This window comes from Vombatus ursinus, unplaced genomic scaffold, assembly GCF_900497805.2.
Source record: "Vombatus ursinus unplaced genomic scaffold, bare-nosed wombat genome assembly UNPS02014768.1, whole genome shotgun sequence".
NCBI lineage: Eukaryota > Metazoa > Chordata > Mammalia > Diprotodontia > Vombatidae > Vombatus > Vombatus ursinus.
In genome coordinates, this window is record NW_020954546.1 from 19652729 (window position 1) to 19670644 (window position 17916).

Consider the following 17916-nt stretch of genomic DNA (forward strand, 5'->3'; position numbering starts at 1 on the left):
GGCATGATTGGAACATGGACGGAGTATAGCAACAGGGTGAAGGAGAGATTGGCACAGGGATAGACTGGAATCAGGATGATCAGTTAGGAGGCCATTGCAATAACCTGGGTGAGAAGAGACAAGGGCCTGAATTACTGGATATAGTTAGAGTCAATGTAAGATATGTCATGGAGATAGACTCACTAGGCCTTGGCAACTGATTGGATGTGTAGAATGAGGAAGAAGCGAGGATCAAAGTTAGATCAGAGCTTTTGAACCAGGCTGACTGATAGAATGGTGATGCCCTCAATACCACGGGGAATCCCTGGATCCTACACCTTTCCCATCTACCTGGCGGCTTTTCCCTTCGTCTTTAACAGAAATAGAGCAAGTGGGGAATGATCAGGTTTTTTAGTTAAAATGAGTTTAGTCTTGGATATGTTGACTTTAAGGTGCTGGCAGGACATCCACACAGAGAGAATAGGATCATAAGATCTTAGATATTGAACTGGAATAGATCTTTAGAGGTCTTTGGGCCCAACCCTCTCATTTTACAGATTAAAAAACAGAGGCACTGAAAGATGAAGTGATTTGCCTAGGGTTGCCCACCTGGGAAGTGTCTGTGGCAGGATTTGAACCCAAGTGTTCTTTACTCCAAGTCTAGGGCCCTATCCACTAATACAGGCTGCCTCTCCAATGAACAATTAGAAATAAAGAACAGAAGTGCTAGAGAAGATTGGGGGTCAAAATAAAATTTGAGAGTCACCTGCATAAAGATGATCATTTTACCCAAGGGAGTAGTTGAGGCCCCCCAAGGGAACAAGTATAGAAAGGGAAGGCCAAGAACAGAACGTTGAGGGTGGGCAGGGTGCTCATTTTTAATTCCGGGAGGATGGAGATCCAGCGGGAGAGGAGTGATCATAGGGGGAGAATGAGGAGCATGTGGAGAATTGTGTTTTTCAGTCCTCATCTCTAATTACACATCTGCTTCCTAGACCAGAAGCATTTACTTAACAGAGTAGCCCCAATCATTGTTTCAGCATGAGTGATCTACCGAGATTTCATTCATTCAACAAGTTACCCATCAGTGATCTCTGTATCCTGTGGTCTTTTCTCAGTCCTCATTCTGCTTGACCTCTCTGCTGCATTTGGCACTGTTGAGCACCCTCTTTTCCTCGAGGATCTCTCCTCCCTGAATTTTCGTAACACTGCTTTTTGCCCCGTTCTCCTTCCTGTGTGATCATGCCTCAGTCTCTATTCTGGATCAGCATCTTTATTATGCCCCCTAACTGTGGGTATACACACCTCAAAGTTCTTTTCTGGGCTCTCTCTCTCTCTGTCTCTCTGTCTCTGTCTGTCTGTCTCTCTCTCCCCCCCTTCTCTTTTTCCTCCTCCCTCTCTGTAATCTAATCAACTGACATGGACTTCATTGTCATATCTATGCAGATGATTCCCCCATCTATATATCCAGCCCCATCACCAACTAATTCCCTATTAGATGTTTCATTCAGGATGTTCTGGAGACATTTCCGACTCGCTGTGCCCAGAGCACAGCTTGTTTTCATCCCGTCCATCACATCACCCAAATCTTCCACTCAACCAGAGTTGCCTCCTTTTATCAAAGCTGTCAGCATCTCATGAGCCTGCCAGGTTCAGAGCTTTAGTGTAATTCGCTGAGCCAGATAGTTGCCAAATCTTGCCATTTCTACAGCCACACTTTCTCTTTACTTACATAGCTCCTGCCAGTGTTAGGTCTTCATCCCTTGTTGCCTGGATTGTTACCACAGACGTTTAGTGATCCATGTAAAGCATGCTGCCATCCTTAAAGTGCTTTAAAAAATAAATGTGCCTTTAAAGGGAAGGACTCTTCTCATCTGATCTCAGTCCTCAGTTGTCCATATCAGGCACTTAGCAAATGCTTGTTGAATTGAATTGGAGTATAGTAGAACTAAGTGCATTTTTCCTTCAAGGAAACACTTAACAATTAGAACTGCCCCCAACTGGACCAGCTTGCCCCCTCATATTAGACATATTGGGTGCCCCCTCACTGGAAGCACTAGAGGGTTGGGCGGGTGACAGTTGGGTATTCTTGGTTCAGGCTTGTACATGCTGGCCTAGATGGTCTTGGAGGTCCTTCCCTGCTCTGATTCTGAGAAGAGCTGCCTGGGAGACCTCTGTCAATCCAAAGGCGAAGGCTTCCCAGGAAGCACGATGGGGATAATTCCTTGCTTTTGCTTCAGGATATTTTTCTTGGGGGTGTTCAGTCCCTTTGTTGGGACATGACGTGACATTCGATACGGATTTCTCTTGTCTCTGAGCTGCTGTTGGTCTTTTTGCCCTCACTACCCATTCATTATATTCTATTTTAAAATACATTTTATTGATATCTTTTGTTTTCACATTACCTGTGTTTCCCACTATATCCCTCTCTTACCCTCTCCCAGAGAATCATCCCTTAGAAGAAGTATTCGTTTTTAAAAAGTAAGAAAAAAAAAGTTCAGGAAAAGTAACCAACATATCAGAAAAGTCTGACATATATCGATGTTCCACACCCTTGGTTCCCTCCCTCTGCCAAGAAGGGAGGGAGGAACATTTTATTTCTTCTTTAGAGCCAGCCGAGGTCATTCCAATTTTGCAGCCTTCAATCTTGTTTGTTTTATTGTAGTTGTCTTTCCATTTGGATTGTTGTAGTTGTGTGGGTTGTTTTTTCTGGTTTTGATTACTCGACTCTGCAGCAATTCATTTGTCTTTTTTCCATGCTTTTCTGGATTCATCATAGTCATCATGATTGGCCAAAGTAGAACTCATTGCCTTTCTTCTGAACTTCCCTGTTCCTGTAGAGGACATGACCATCTTCTTCATAATCCACATCCCTGCTTGACTTCTCACTCTTAGCCTACATAGCCAGTCTGTTGCCAAATCTTATTTGTTCTATATTCACAACATCTCTTGTTTTTTATGTCCCTTCTCTTCACTCACATAGCTACCACCCTCATTCAGGCCCTCCGCCTTCTGACATTGGACTCCCTGCCTCTCAAGGCTCTCTCCACTCCAATCTAGAAGCTGCCAAATTGATTTGGTCTGACCATGTCATTCCATGGTTTATTGACCATGTCAATAAACTCTTGTATTTCCCTATTCCTTCCAATCTTTCTAGTCGTTTCTAGTCTAGTCATTTACTCCCTTCGGGTGCCCTGAAATCCAGCTACACTGGCCTCCTCGAGGCTCCTTGAACATGACAGTCCACATCTGTGTGGATCCTTTACGCTGTGTGATTATGTAATGTCTTATACATGTAAAGATGCATAAAATCAGAGCGTTGGTTGGCAGAAGCCACTGATTCAATACGACTGATTCTATAGTATTTTCACATCTGTTAATCTCCCCATTTAGACTGTGAGCTCCTTTGAAGACATAGGCCATATCCTCTATATCAAGGGTTCTTAACCGGGGGACCATGAACTTAAAATATATATCATTAAGTATTTTATTATTGTTAAATTGGTATTAATACCAAGTAAGTATTTAATTTAGTTCATTATTATTAAATATATTTGGTTACAATATTTCAAAATAATCACATTCCTCTTATAATCCTATGTAATTTATTTAATGCATTTGAAAACATGATTCTAAGAAGGGCTCATAGACCAGACTGTCCATCAAAGCAGGGGGGCGCAGGTAGGGGGCCCATGGCTCAGAAAAGGTTAAGAACCCCTGCTCTATAGAAGGAGGCAGTGAAGTATAGTGGTTAGAGAGCCAGCCTCAGAGTTAGGAAGTTCTGGGTTCAAGTCCTACTTCTGACCCACCTGCTCTATATGAGCCAGATGGGTCCTTTAGCCTCTCAGTCCCTCCAGGACACTCTCCAAGTCTCAACACCTGGATGTTGCTGAGCAGTTGGTAAAGGATTTTCCATACTGGGAGTCCCCATACCAATGAAATCACAAGTCGGGGTTAAAAATCCCACTGTAGGCCTACAGTACAGTGATCCAGTGGGGGCTGAGAAATATTCATGGCTTAGCGTTGGAGGTTATTCCCATGATCACTGAAATGACCCCTCTGGAGCCCTGGTGGTTTTACAAAGCGTGCACGGCCCTTTGTGTGGTACTTTCTGTCCCATTTCTCCCATTAAATCATTGTCTGGCAGAAGTCCTCTCCGGGTAGAGGTGCGCCGGCTAATTTTATAGGGGTGTTTTTCCCCCTCTACCAGTTCCTGGCATCTTCTTTTCTCTATTGCTCATTTTTTATGAAACTCTTTTAAAGAAAGGTCCTGTCAGAAAGGCATTAATGATTACTAGCAAAGGAAAGGTACAGACTTACACCAAATCACAATGTCATTACCTCTTAACAGAACATGTCTTTGGAATGATGTAGGATGGGTTGAAGTTCTCGTTAGCACCCTCTGTGTGTTTCCTGTGTCAGGACCTCCACTCTCCAAACTCTCCTCTGCCCCCTCTGCCTTCTTTCATGGAGGTGATCCCCCAACTCAGCAGTTTTCTATCATTAGGTTACCAAGCTACTTGATGAAATTCCATAGTCCTAGTTCTAATTGGGTGCAAAGGAAGTCATTGTGTTGGACCTTGGCTGGATGTAAACGTCAAATTAGCAGAAACCAGCCATCTCTGAATCTTCTAATTGGCTCTGACTTTTCTACCTTACTTAATGATTACCCAAAGAAATGTAGCTATAGAAATCTAGCAGAAGGAAGGGAATCTGCAGTTTTACGTTTGCAGCAGAATAACCTGGTGTTTTCATTAGCAACCTTGTCTATTGTGCTTTGATTCTCTAGATAAAATTAAAATGTCAACACAGTTTGTGCAGATGTTTTCACTTGTTAACATTTTTCCTGTTTCTACGAGTTTGAGATTGCCAACAGCTTTAGTTGCTCATTTCATTATTTTGATAGGCCCTGTGATTTCATCAGTGTAGGAAGCAGTGTAGGGAGAAAAGTGTCTACCAATACAGAGGAGCCCTTTCTTTGCAACTGGTAGTCTTAATGGAGGTGCCCAGAGCATTGAGTGGTTAAGCGACTTGTCTAGAGTCACAATCAGTATGTGATAGAGATGAGACTTCAACCCAGAAGTTCTGACACAGAGCTCTCTTTCCACTAGGCTAGGGGTTCCCCAATTTGTTGGTCTCAGGATCCCAAAAGGCTTTAGTTTATGTGGGTTAGACCTATCAACAATTACCATATTAGAAATTAAAAAGGATGCATTTTTAAAAGAACAATAATAAATCCATTACATAGCAACATAAAATATGTTTATGAAAAAAACTATATTTTCTAAAACAAATTTAGTAGCATTGTTTTACATATTTTTGCAAATCTCTTTAGCATATGGCTTAACAGAAGGCAGCTGAATTCTCACATCTGCTTCTGCATTCGATCTGTCGAGATATATTGTGGTTGAAGTATACTAGGAAAATCTGGCCTCACACAGATGTGTGGTTGGAGAAGGGAGGAGTATTTTACTAGGTAAGTAACAACTTAGTATCATTATAAAAACAGCTTTGACCAAGTGAACCCCCTGAAAAGGGCTGAGGGACTGTCAGGGGTTCTCAGACCATGCTTTCAGAGCCACTGTACTCTGAATGCCATGTTGCCTATCAGTTGGCCTTAGGACATTTTCAAAAACAACCTATAGCTGGCTGATTCAGTGCCTTCTTTCTCCATAGTTTGGTAACCAGCCATTTCCCTTTGGTTTTTAACATTCTGAGCAAACATTCATCCATGTTCTTTTATTTTCAGGGTAGAGAGATCAACAGACCAAGTCATCAAACCAGTCAATGTGGCAGCACTGTCAAAGTGGGTTGGAAAGATACCCCCGGATGTCTTACAGGATATGGCGGTGATTGCTCCCATGCTGGCCAAGCTCGGGTACGACCCACATGCCAATCCACCTAGTTACGGAAAGCCTGACCCCAAAATTCTTGAAAACACAAGAAGGGTGAGTGAGACTTGAGTTTTCTGAGAGGTTCTGTCTCAATGTGGGCCTTGGAATTTCTCCCTGTTTTGTTTTATAAAACCATAAGCTCGTCTTGACCAGAAAATTACATTTGTACAATGACATCGTGCAGGAGAGCTCTCATTTCAGTTGGAGGCTAATTCTTCTGGGTCTCTGAACCCTTAAGAACTTTCCCAAGAGCCTGCCTTCTATCACTCCATGGGTGTATCTTGTCAGACATCTGGAGAGGCTGTACGCCCCAAGAAGTTTGGTAAAGAAAAGACCTTCAGTGACCTTTGCCCAGCTCCTGGCAGAGGGACTCACTCTGAAGGCCATGCGGTCAGTGTCATGTCTGAGGCATCGTCAGTCTGCATAAACACCTGGGATGTGAGTGACAGCATGTAGTAGGGCAGCCGCTGCCTTGATTCGGCCCCCTACTTGTGGTGTTTGCAGGAGTATAAGACACTCCTATCAACACCTGGCAAGAGAGGAATGCCAATAAACTGAAATCTCACTCCCCTTTATTTTACTGATTCATATTCATGCCTTTCCAAAAAAGTACTTTCATCTTTGTTCTAGGTAGCTAGGTGGTGCAGAGGTTAGAGTACTGGATTTCGCTTTCTCATTATAACCTTAGCACTGAAGGGGACGTTCTGACTCCTTTTTTTTCTTTCATGTCATCTCTTTTGTAATAAAAGAAGAATGTCCATTCACCCTCTTCCATGTACCTGAGTCAGCCTTTGTCTGCCAATCTCGAGAGAGAGATGCTCAAGCCCATGGGAGAGGGTGAAGGAGTGGAGAGTGGAAGGGCTTTCTTTAATATGTGAAAGACACAATATGCTAATTTATTGCAATTGTCTAGTCCCCAGCTTTGTGAATGTCAGGAAAATTGGTAATTTGTAGCTTTCTCCTTTGCACAATAACCAAGTTAGCATTTTGCAAACCTAGATTCATGTGCAAATGGTATTTTGAGGTTCCCCAACCAGTCGACATTGCATTTTTCCTACATTCTGCCGAACAAAGTAAAGCAAGTCCCAGTGTTCTTGGCTTCCTTGGGAACAACCCTGTGGTTTGACTCCATGTGACAGTGGCATTTGCTTCAGTCATTCCTTGTGGCTTTGGAAAGGATTTCAGAAGGCAGAAGCGTAGTGCAGAGAAGGAGGTTTTCTCTCTCTGACTGTGGCTGGACATGGCAGATAGGTCATAAAATAATTCAGGGAAAGAAATGAGAAAGAAACAAGTGTGAGAACTGTCGTCCCATCTGGAGGCCTGTGTGTTGGCGAGCTACTTCTTGTCCCTGGGTGCGGCCTCCTTGGCTCTCCTGATTGAGCTCCCCCTTATTGAGAAAACTGGGAGGCATGCCTCAAAATTGCTGCAAGGATTCACGCGGCCACACGTGAAACAAGGTGCCTGAGGAGTGCAGCCCTCAGAAGGGGCCGGAGGAGCAGTTCTGCTCATTCCTGGGGGAGTGAGGCATTCTTCGGCACCAGGAATCGGGGGCAGCAGGCCTGGAGACCGACTCTTTGCACAGTGAGCTGGGAGTGTAGCTGCCCGAGTCAGCACATTGTTTTTGAAAACCTCAGGCGCCTTGGACCAGAGCTCACCTCATTTGACTACACCATCATGTACTTCATGGCTGCCCATCTTCCCGTGGCATACTGGAATTGAAATCCATGTTTTCTCCCAAGGCTCCTAGAATCTTACAGTTGTAGTACGTTGGAAATAAACAGCCCTTAGATCAAGCAACTGGAAAACATCTTCATATTCTCCTTTTTGCTTAATCATTACATCCTGACATAAGATCATGACAGAAGTGGTTACTTCCATTAAATATGACTCATGTCTTTGTTGGATGTGGAAAATGTGGGCAGTCTTGGGCTAATGCCTCATTTCCTCCAGGTTTGTTGATTTTCACTTTTGAAGAGCTTTCAAATTCACCCAGTCCGAGGAGAAGAGGACTTGAGCCATTCTCTGGATTGGGAAATCTTTCCCAGGTGTGATAAACAAGGGCAAAAAACAGTTTACAAGGAACAAACAGTGGTGGTTTCAGAAAGAGTATTAGCCCCATCCTAGTTACGGTAACCTGAGGGTTTGACTTTCTCTCTGTCCAGGATGTTCTGGCTCCAGAGCACGGACTGCTCGGACATATCCGGAATAATAGGTGTGTGTTTGTTTCTCTTTACAGAGAAGGAATCTGTGGGAAGTGCTGGAGTTGAAAAGTTGGCTCGACACGTCTCACCCTCCTCTCCTTGGCATCAGCCCCTCCAACTTTTAGTGACAAACATTGACTTTCACTCGTTCGGCAGCTATGTGCTGAGTGCTTGCACCATTCTGGTGCTGTGGATGTTATAGAAGACATAGACTGTTACTTCAGGGAATTCAGCTTAGTTGAGGACATAAAACACGTGAGAAGTTGGCAAACCAAACAAGGCAAGCACAGAGTTGAATTATTAGACCTGCTTCTGCTTTTGTAAGATCAGTGAGGTTTAAGCACAGACATAGCCATATCAGGTTAGCCCCATGATCTACATACAAGCCAAGACCCTCTTGCCAACAGAGACCCCAAGGGAAGTGTTTGCTGTAGGGTTAGCTTCCCTAGCAATAACCTTTCCTCATCTGTGGTCTGGGTCTGTGAGTGTGAGGGTCTGGCAACTGCCAGGGTAGAGCCTCCCCCTACCGGGGTAGGACTTATCGAATTAGAGACCAGCGATACAGCTAGTTATGTGATAAAGGCTGAACTTGAACCCAGGCCGGCCAGCCCGCTATCTACCATGTCAGTCAGCTGGCTCTTATGGGGTACCTCCAAAGTCTTGCCACAGTTTCAGGCTTTAATAGCTTTGGTGGCCTTAAACTGTAGCAAGGCTTTTTGGGGTACCCTGTATACCCCAGCTTCTCTCTGCAGCCATTGAGGCCTCATCATTCCTAAACTTGGCCAGATGCTTAAAGGTAGTTGTATTTTCTGCCATTAATGCCTAGTTTATAGGATCCTAGAGCTTTTGAGAAGACCTTAGAAATCCTCCAACTAGTCCCTTAATTTTTCAGAGAAGGAAATGGAGGCTGCAAGAGGTTACTGACTGGCCAGACCACACAGCAAACTTCAGACCAGCTTCTGGAACTCGCTGGGCCGCTGTAACAAGGAGCTCACTGTGTGCTGGATGACTTTCTTTTATTTGGTCCAGGTTTCCAAGGGGCCCTTTGTCCTCATATTTCTGGCTTTAGTGGACAAATGCATGCTCATTTTTAATAGATTTTCACCATTTCCTCCCCCACCCCACATTAAATTCAGCGAACACACCTGCTGTTGTTCCTGGGTGGGCCCAGAGGTCCTCTCGCCCTCCTGATTAGGGCTCCCCTAGAAGCAGCTGTTCATCCACCGTCATCATTCTCCTTGTAGCTTTCCTAATCATGGATGCCTTTGGAGGGCAAGCAAATGGTGGTGATTGAGTTCCAGTTCACCCTCTTTTCCTTTGGAATTTCAGAAAAAGGTGAACATCTTAACTATACCTGTGATTGCTCCTTCCATTCATTCTGATATGTGAGCATCAAAACACACCAAGCTAATTCATCCCAATGTGGGTCTTCACATTACTCAAAGGCTGCTATAAAGAGAACAACTGATCTCAGGTCCCTTTACATAAGCTCCCTCTAATATATTTGAAAGAGGACCACTTTTCCAAGAACACCTCTATTGTGTAAATAAAGTGACTGCCAAATCCTGGCCAGGACAGGTTTATTTATTACAGGACTCAGGATACCAGGGAGGCATCAGCGTGGCCCTTCTGCAGGGTGTGAAAGGGAGAAGACGATTCATGGATTTATTTAGTTTAGAGCCTTGTATGGAGGCTGGGATTTAATCCTAGACAGTCTTTGCTTTCATTTCACCTTAGCAAACACCATTAGTCAGCGCTTGGCTTCTTTGTTGCTGTAGGTCACTTGGGCTCTGGTGGATGAAAACTGAAAATTGGTCAACGATTACAGAATAAAATCCATCACTGTGGTGAAGTCCCTTCACAATGGGCCAGCGGCACTCTAAGGTCCAGTCTGAGCAGGGGCAACTGTTGGTTTACAAATTCAGTAGGAACTCACTTTATTGGACTGCTTTTTTGTAGAAATATGTGCTGGAGCAGCAGGCAGACCTGTGTATAAGGTTTTCTGAACGATTATTTAATGATTGTGAAGTGTTAGGAGATGAATGGGATGAATTTATCCAAATGCTCCAGTCCTACTTCATCCTTATTGCAAGAAAGGAAGGTCCCTTGGTAACTGCTTACCCTGTGTCAGCAGTGTGTGTGTGTGTGTGCTGCAGCTAACCCCGAAGTATGGTGCCCCACCTATAAATGTATCCCCAGGATTTTCTTTGGTACCTGCTCAGGATGGAATGAATTAATGGACAAAGTCTTATTTTCTCTTTTTGCTTCTTTTGGCTTTGCTTTACTGAAGGATGAACATTCTCTGTGGAGACTTTGACTGGAGGGTTTTGGAACAGGAGGGATGTGGAAAAATACTGAAATTGGATGGTCCCCCCGACTTTTTACTGGTGGATCTTGCGCATGGTGAACTTGGCCAACAACTTCTTTCTTTGAGAGGCCTCATTTTTATTGGCAGAATCAAGGGAGAAAATGATGAAAGTGTCCTGTGTTCATGCCTCCAGGCCTAAATTTACTACCAGGTGATTAGAGAAGAAATACTTCCTTATCTTCCTCATGGGATCTGAGCATTTTATATTTGTAGCACATTATGAAAGGATTCTACTCTTTTAGTCAACATCCTGGTCTTTGGGATCATTGTTGGAGCTGGGAAGACCTGGTGGAATTACTTCTTAAAAAAGAACTCCGTGGGCCCAGTGTGAATTATCTCAGGCCATGGCATTTTAGTGTAAATAGTAACTTCAGTGGAGTGATTTTAAACACCCTGATTGTCAGTGTTTACCTTCGACAAACAAAAAGAGGTGGGTAGCTTTGGTGGGTCCTTAAGTAGTAGCCCCAGCTGGGCCCGGCTGGCCCTCCTCCAGCGGTGAGGGGTGGCCTCTGGGAGTGATTGGGAGCAGCAGAGCTGGGGAGGCATCACCATCTTTGTAGGTAGGCTCCTCGAGTATCCTCCTCACTAGGCTTAGGGGATGATGTCGCTGAGACCAGGGCGTGACACCGGGGTCCTGGCTTGTTGCTCCTGACACCATCTGTTCTTGGCAAAGTGTCCGGTACGAGTCATTTATAACTTCATGAGATAGTGTGTCATTGTGTTCTTTCTTTCAGTGGAGTTTACATCTTTTTTTTTTTTTTTTTTGGCTAGGCAATGGGGTTAAGTGACTTGCCCAGGGTCACACAGCTAGTACGTGTTATGTGTCTGAGGTCAGATTTGAACTCAGGTCTTCCTGAATCCAGGACCAGTGCTCTATCCACTGTGCTACCTAGCTGCCCCCTGGAATTTGCATCTTAAATCTGATCTCTCATTATAGAAAATGGCTTTGATCCTCTACCGAAAACTCTTAGAGGTCATCTAGTCCCAACACTGCCATTTTTCAGATGAGAAAACTGCGGTGCGGAGCAAGAAATGATTAGTTCTTCAAGGTCTCTCAAAAGAGACTAGAACTCAGGCCAGCTGTCTCCCAGTTCAGTGCTCCTTCCCTAATGACAAACTACACTTGTGCCTCGTAGTAAAGCCAGCCTCACTCGGACATGCTACCAGCTGCTTTTGCAAGGTCTCTACCTCCAGAGCCCCTGAAAGGGCTTTGTTTTCGAGATGCTGAGTTACTACGGGAAGGTTTTCTATTTGTTTAGTTTTAATTACCTTCTCACCTTCATCCCCAGAAGAAAAACACAAAAAGCAAACATGAAACACCTTAGAATCCAGAGTTTTGGATGTCAGAATTTAAGAGTATTTCCTAGGAAACGGTGAGACAGAGTAGAAGGCCACTGCTTTAAACTTGGTTATTCAGGGCCTGTAATTAGTTGGCTATTTGGGGTTTGCATAAATTAATAACAACTCATGAAAGCTTTAGAAGAGACCAAGGAAAGGTCCAAGTGATGCATCACTGCCTGAAGAAAACACTCTGTGTTGTGTCCACGTCATTTCTGTAGGTTTCAATTGTCAAAAAGCAAACGATCTGTTCAACATGGCAGGAGAACTCGCAACAGCTGGGATCATCCCCCTGGAGCGCCAGTCACGCCTATGTTCCTCCTGTCATTGGAACTCCAGTCAAATGCCTCTTGTTTGGAGAGCTAGCCGACCGACGCAGCCAGGACTTCTGCGCACCTTCGTAGAGCTAAGTGGGGTAGACCCTAGAGAGAATCCCGTCCAGCCTGCCCACTTCACAGATGACCTTAGGAAGGTGTATTCCACTTGGCTGATTCTGCCAACGTGTTAGCTCGGGGAAGCCAGGGAACCTCTTTGGTCTTCAGTTTCCTAATCTGCAAAATGAGGAGGTTGGGTTGTATGATCTTTTTTCTAATCTCTACTAATGTCTTGATTTTTGTTTGAAAATGCCCCCTTCTTTTACAGTCTGGACCAGTAGTGTCAAACTCAACTCAGAATAAAACGGTACATAAAAGATTCCTGGGGGCCACATATTAACTTAGAAAACCATATATGTCATATATATATATGTGTGTGTGTGTGTGTGTGTGTGTATGTATATATATGTGTGTGTGTATATTTATATTCATATATATATGTATATAAAATTAATAAATCAACACATTAAAATCTGATAGTAACTACATTTTCATCTGGTTTGGGGCCATATTCAGGGCATTGTGGACCACGTGTGGCCTGCTGGCTTCATGTTGGACACCTCTGGTCTAGGCTACACATATTTTTTGTTGACTAGCTGGATGGATGAATGAATGAAGAAAAATTCTTATAATCCAGGTTTCTCTTAAATTAGTAACCACTGTTCCATGAGTTCTGACAATGTCAATTAAACTACCCGCTTTTACAGTGCAAAATAATGTACACATTATGTACAATGTCATTCCTACCATAATGAGCTATAATCCTCATTAATTTGAACTGGTGGCTAAATGGTCTCCTAGTCTGTCAATTACCTCTAATTAGATTTTCCCATTTGCACTATCATGTAATTACCAGGACTTGCTGCAGATAGTCTAGGACATGTTTTGACTTCAGGTTCTCTTTCCAGAACTCGAATGTTTATGTTTATGTTTATGTTTCTTTTAACTCTCCATTTCATTTTAAAACACTTCTGAGTAGAAATAGAAGGACAGACATGCAGCTGTAGCTCCATGCTGTACATTATCTGCCCAAGAGTAACGTTAGTGTCTGAAAAATGGTCCTCTAGTTGACAGGAAAAAGAAATGTGATAATCTGCCCCCATTGTAGCCAGGGGTCTGGTCAGTAACTCTAAGCACTGATGACTTTATTGCCCCATGGATTATAGAGGAAGTCTAGGCTACACCAGCAGCAGATGCCTGTTTCTAAATTAGTCGCTACCTCTTCTCTAGAGATGTTTCCAGGCAAAGGATAACTGCAGTTTTCCCAGGAGAAAAGTCAATAATTACTGAGCAATCACGGGGTGCATACAATAGATGATTTATGTCTCCAGTGAGTATTTGTCTTTCTCTTCCATCGAGGGGCCTACTTTGTTTACCTTATGATAAAAGCCAGCCCTTTGGAGAATATTCTGCGTAAGTTTCCACCAGAGAACCCTGCTCCTAGTAGGTGGTCAGAAAGGAGGTCAGGTGCTTGTAACACTGGCCATCACAGCCATGGAGCTCTAGAACTGGAAGGCATCCATTGAGTCCCAAGAGATCTTCACCTTTTTTGTGGCAGACTGGCAAAGCCTATGGATTGTTTCTCAGAACAATGTTTTTAAATGCATTAAGTAAAATACATAGCATTACCAAGGAAACCAATTATGTTGGAATAAAGTTGTCAAAATATATATTTTTAAAAAACAAGTTCACATGCCCTAGGTTAAGAACCCTAATCTGGTCCAACTCTTCATTTTATAGAGGAGGAAACTGAGGCCCAGAGAGAGGCCAAGTGTTTAACTCAAGAGCCAGTGTTTTTTCTACTGTGCCATCCTGCCTCACTCATCAGGGGGTGATCGGAAGATGATGGTCTTGACTCTGCTATTAATGGCCATGTGACAGTGGGCACATTTCTTAACTTAGTTACTGAGTTTCAGTTTCCTTATCTACCAAAAGAGGGATATTTTTCCTACCTTTGCCACAGAGGCTGAGATGAGATACGTGTAAAGTGTTTTATACTTTATAAGTATCTTATAATGGGAGCATAGATGATGGGGTATAATGGAAAAAGTGCCAGATACTGAGTCAGGAAATTTGGGTTCCAGTCCAGGCTCTACCACTGACCATTTCTGTGGCATTTAGTCACCTCTGGTCTCTCAGTCGTGGTTTCTCATCTTTAAGAAGAGTTATGCTAGAATGAGCTCTTAGGACCTTTCTAGCTCTGAGAGTCTGCTGTGATTATTCTATTCCATAGCATTCTATTGTTCTTGTGTGGTGTTGGCTGACTATTTCTTCTTAGGCATTATATACTTTCAATTCAGTTAGCTGCTTCTATGGGAACCAAGATAGTTTGAGTTTGGTTGTATAATAAGTTAACCTTTCTTTAGGCATAGATAACTGAGAGTCCACAAGTTAGCAAAAATCCAAACCAGTTCTTCTTCTGTAAAAATAGTTCTTTATTAATATAACAACACAGATTATTTCTACTTGGGTGCAGCTGCATACATTCTAGACAGTGGTCACTAGTTCCACCCTTCCTTTCAATCTTACTAAAGTGAAACTCTAGAGTAAGATGCATGGCTGGTGTTAGCTGCTAAAGGCATGATGGGTATTGGAAGGAATTTTCTTACTTTAAACCAAATAGCCATTCCTGGGGAAGTAGCTGCTGGTATGGAATTAAAATAGCTTGAAAGACAAACTTGGCCCAAAGATTCTTACTGGCTGGCTGACTGGCTGCGTAAGACTGTGAATCTGATTCACAAAAGAACTAACATAGGCTCAGGGCATGGACTGCTCATAAAAGAGCTCCTACCACTCTCCTCAAAAGGAAGAGACAACATAGCAGCTGTGGTTGGTTCAACAAGCAACCAGAGGGTAACTGGGGCAGGGAAAACAAGCAGATGACCACCAGTCGCTTACAGCTCAGCTCAGATATCTCCAAAATAGTAGCTTTGGAGGCAAAGAAGTGTTCAAGCTGGAATGCAGATCTAGCACTGTGAGTTATCCAGGCTACAGATGTTCCCTTTCCCTCCAAGGAACCTGTGGGAGAGTCTGTCAGTCAGAAAGTCTTTATTAAGCACCTGCTGTGTGTCAGGCACTGTGCTAAATGCTGGGAATGCAAAGAAGGGGGAAAGGCTCCAGGGGAGCTCCCAGCCTGATGGGGGAGGTAACAGGTGAACAACTACATACAAAGATCTGGGATCAGTTGGAGAGAATCAACAGAGGGAAGGCACTGCGTCATGAGGACGGTGGGACTTTAGCTTGGACAGGAAGAAGGCTGGAGAAGCCAGGAGGCAGAGATGATGAGGAGGAGAGTTACAGGCATGGGAGACTACCAGTGTAAATGCCTGGACTCAGGAGATGAAAGGTCTGATTCAAGCCCAGCAGTGAGGCCGGTGTCACTGGAACAAGAGTACTTGGGAGGGGGTAGGGTGTAAGGTCCGAGAAGACCAGAAAGGCAGGAAAGGACCGGCATTAAAAACCTAGCAGAAGATTTTAGATTTGATCTTGGAGGCAATCAGTGGAGCTGATTGCATAGGTGAGTGGCAGCAGACTTGGGCTTTCGAATGCCTCTGTGTGACTGAGAGGAATTTTCTTTGTTCCTTACCCTGCTATTCTATTTTAATTAAATGTCTAGCCTTGAATTGATTTGCCTTCTGATTTTGTCTGGTAAAAGAGAAATATTGGTGAAAGCTTGTGAGCTGTGGTTTTGAATGGATGATGACCCAAACTGTGCCTTAAACTTAAGCGTAACTTTCAGTGACTCATGTTCGAGGGGAAACATGGACAACATTTATCTCTAAGAGGTAAAGAGAAAAACAGGATATGGAGATTAGAGCAAAATGTAAAGACATATGAATACCTAGACCCAGACTAGTAACTTTTTCGTTAAAACTCTTATCAGTCACTTTTTAATTTTTTTTCTATTTTAAAGAAACTTCTTGTTTTCTTTTGCTTATGTGATTGTAGGCAACATCGCCTAATAGAGGGCTGGGCTTGGGGGTCAAGAAGAGCCAGATGTATTCCAGCTAGCTGTGTTACCATGGACAAATTACATAGCCATCAGGGCCCCAACTCTCTGAGGCCACAAAATTCAGAATAGATGCCAGTCTGCACTGGTAGAGGAAATTTCCTCAGTGGAACCTCTTCATACTCATGAAATCACAAACCAAAAAATGTGTTACTATCTTAAGACTTATTTACTTCTCCAGGCCACTTATTACTTGTTTTATTCCAGCGTTTAGCAACCCAGCCTATTCTCTGGGCCAGTAGATATCTAAATTAATTCCCAGAATCATCCTACCCACTTTATCTATGGGCTTATAAAAGTAAGAACAGTTCGTAATAAAAGGTTTTGCAGACACTTGGATCCTTTATCAGAGTGATGGCGTGGTCCCTCCAGAGATCGTCTTGCTTAGCTCCACTCTCAGTCCTATTTGCTCTTTCAGGAAGAACAGAAAGAAAATGGAGGCTTGTGTCTTTAGCATGACTCATCTGTAAATTAATCAATCAACAAGGATTTATTAAGTGCTTGCTTTGTGCTAGGCACACTGCTGATTGTTGGGGATATACATACGCAAAAAATGGTGCCTGTCCTCAGGGAGTTTTACAGTCTAATGGGGAAGACAACGTGGACATAAATAGGTACCTACAAGACACATATAGAGGATGTGCAAAGTGTAACCTCAGAGGCAACTACTCCTGCCTTTGCCTCTGAGGTTACACTTTCCATCAGTAGTTGGGAAAGCCTCTATCAGAAAATGGCAGTATTCAATTATTTCAATAAATATGCACCACGATGTTGCTTATCTACCAGTTTTAAATTCATTTCACACACTCCCATTGGTGTGCATGATAATCACATATTCACATATTCCAGCTTTTATTCATGTCCTTCCTTTCATGGGGAATGCTCGCTCATTCCCCTGTTTGGACGAGATGGCTTCCCAGATCTTTTCCATTTGTGATGCTATAATATCGTAGGATGGTCTCCTTTCTCTACAGTATCCATAGTTATCCCTCCTAACCCCCACCCCATCCTGATTCATGTTGTGTTACCATTATAAAGCAGACTTTCCATCAGTTTTTATAACATGCTCCAGATAATTGGTGAAATATTCTTTCTTAAATGGGCCACACTCTTTTTTATTTCTGCAATTTAAAAACACAACTGAACAAGACAGTGTATCTGTTTTTAGGGCAATACAATGGTTTCCTTATAGGAATAATGAAGAAATCTTCATTTCACTTGTCAGAGTAGGATTATAGGTAGGGAAAAATGCAACTACATTAATATCTTATAGCAGAAGCAAAAGTGGTGGTCCCTGCTCTCAAAGAGTGTACATGTTACAATGTGAAAATAAAAGAGGAACAAGGAAGTCCCCAGGGGCATGGTGTTAAGGTCTGGAAAGTCAGAACCAGAACCGGAGCCAGCAGGCAGTGCAGGTTGGTAAGCTTGAGACCTCTCCTAATTGTAGACTTTCTGCTTCCCAACTCTCCAGTGGGATAAGGGGGTCAGCAGGGGTAGGCCCTGGAGGGCCGAGGAGCTGAGAGAAGTTACAGGGTGGAACCGTGGCCGAGGTTTAGTGGCAAAGCCTAGAGAGTCAGAATGTGAGCCAAGAGGGTGCCTCCATGTCTTCTTTGAGGCCAGGCTTAGTCATTATAATTTCCCAACATTCAGTCCTAATTTTATTCTTCTTTCAGTTTACATTGTTATTGATGTGTATGCTGTTTTCCTGGTTCTGCCCACTCCACATTGCATCAGTTCAGAGAAGTCTTTCCAT

At 43.3% G+C, this 17916-nt stretch overlaps 1 protein-coding gene across 7 annotated transcripts in view; it reads left to right on the forward strand.

Annotated features, from left to right (window-relative positions):
• TPST1 (tyrosylprotein sulfotransferase 1) overlaps nucleotides 1–17916 on the forward strand; it is a 118655-nt gene that overhangs the window by 71714 nt on the left and 29025 nt on the right. For 5 of the 7 annotated variants that reach the window (XM_027862286.1, XM_027862285.1, XM_027862287.1 and 2 more), the window contains 2 exons: nucleotides 5729–5927; nucleotides 12002–12517. In XM_027862286.1, the coding sequence (XP_027718087.1) occupies nucleotides 5729–5927; nucleotides 12002–12184 (382 nt within the window). In that variant the 3' untranslated portion in view covers nucleotides 12185–12517. Of the gene's footprint in view, nucleotides 1–5728; nucleotides 5928–8109; nucleotides 10302–12001; nucleotides 12518–17916 lie in introns of those variants that run through there. The other 2 variants (XM_027862290.1, XM_027862291.1) reach the window with 2 other exon arrangements.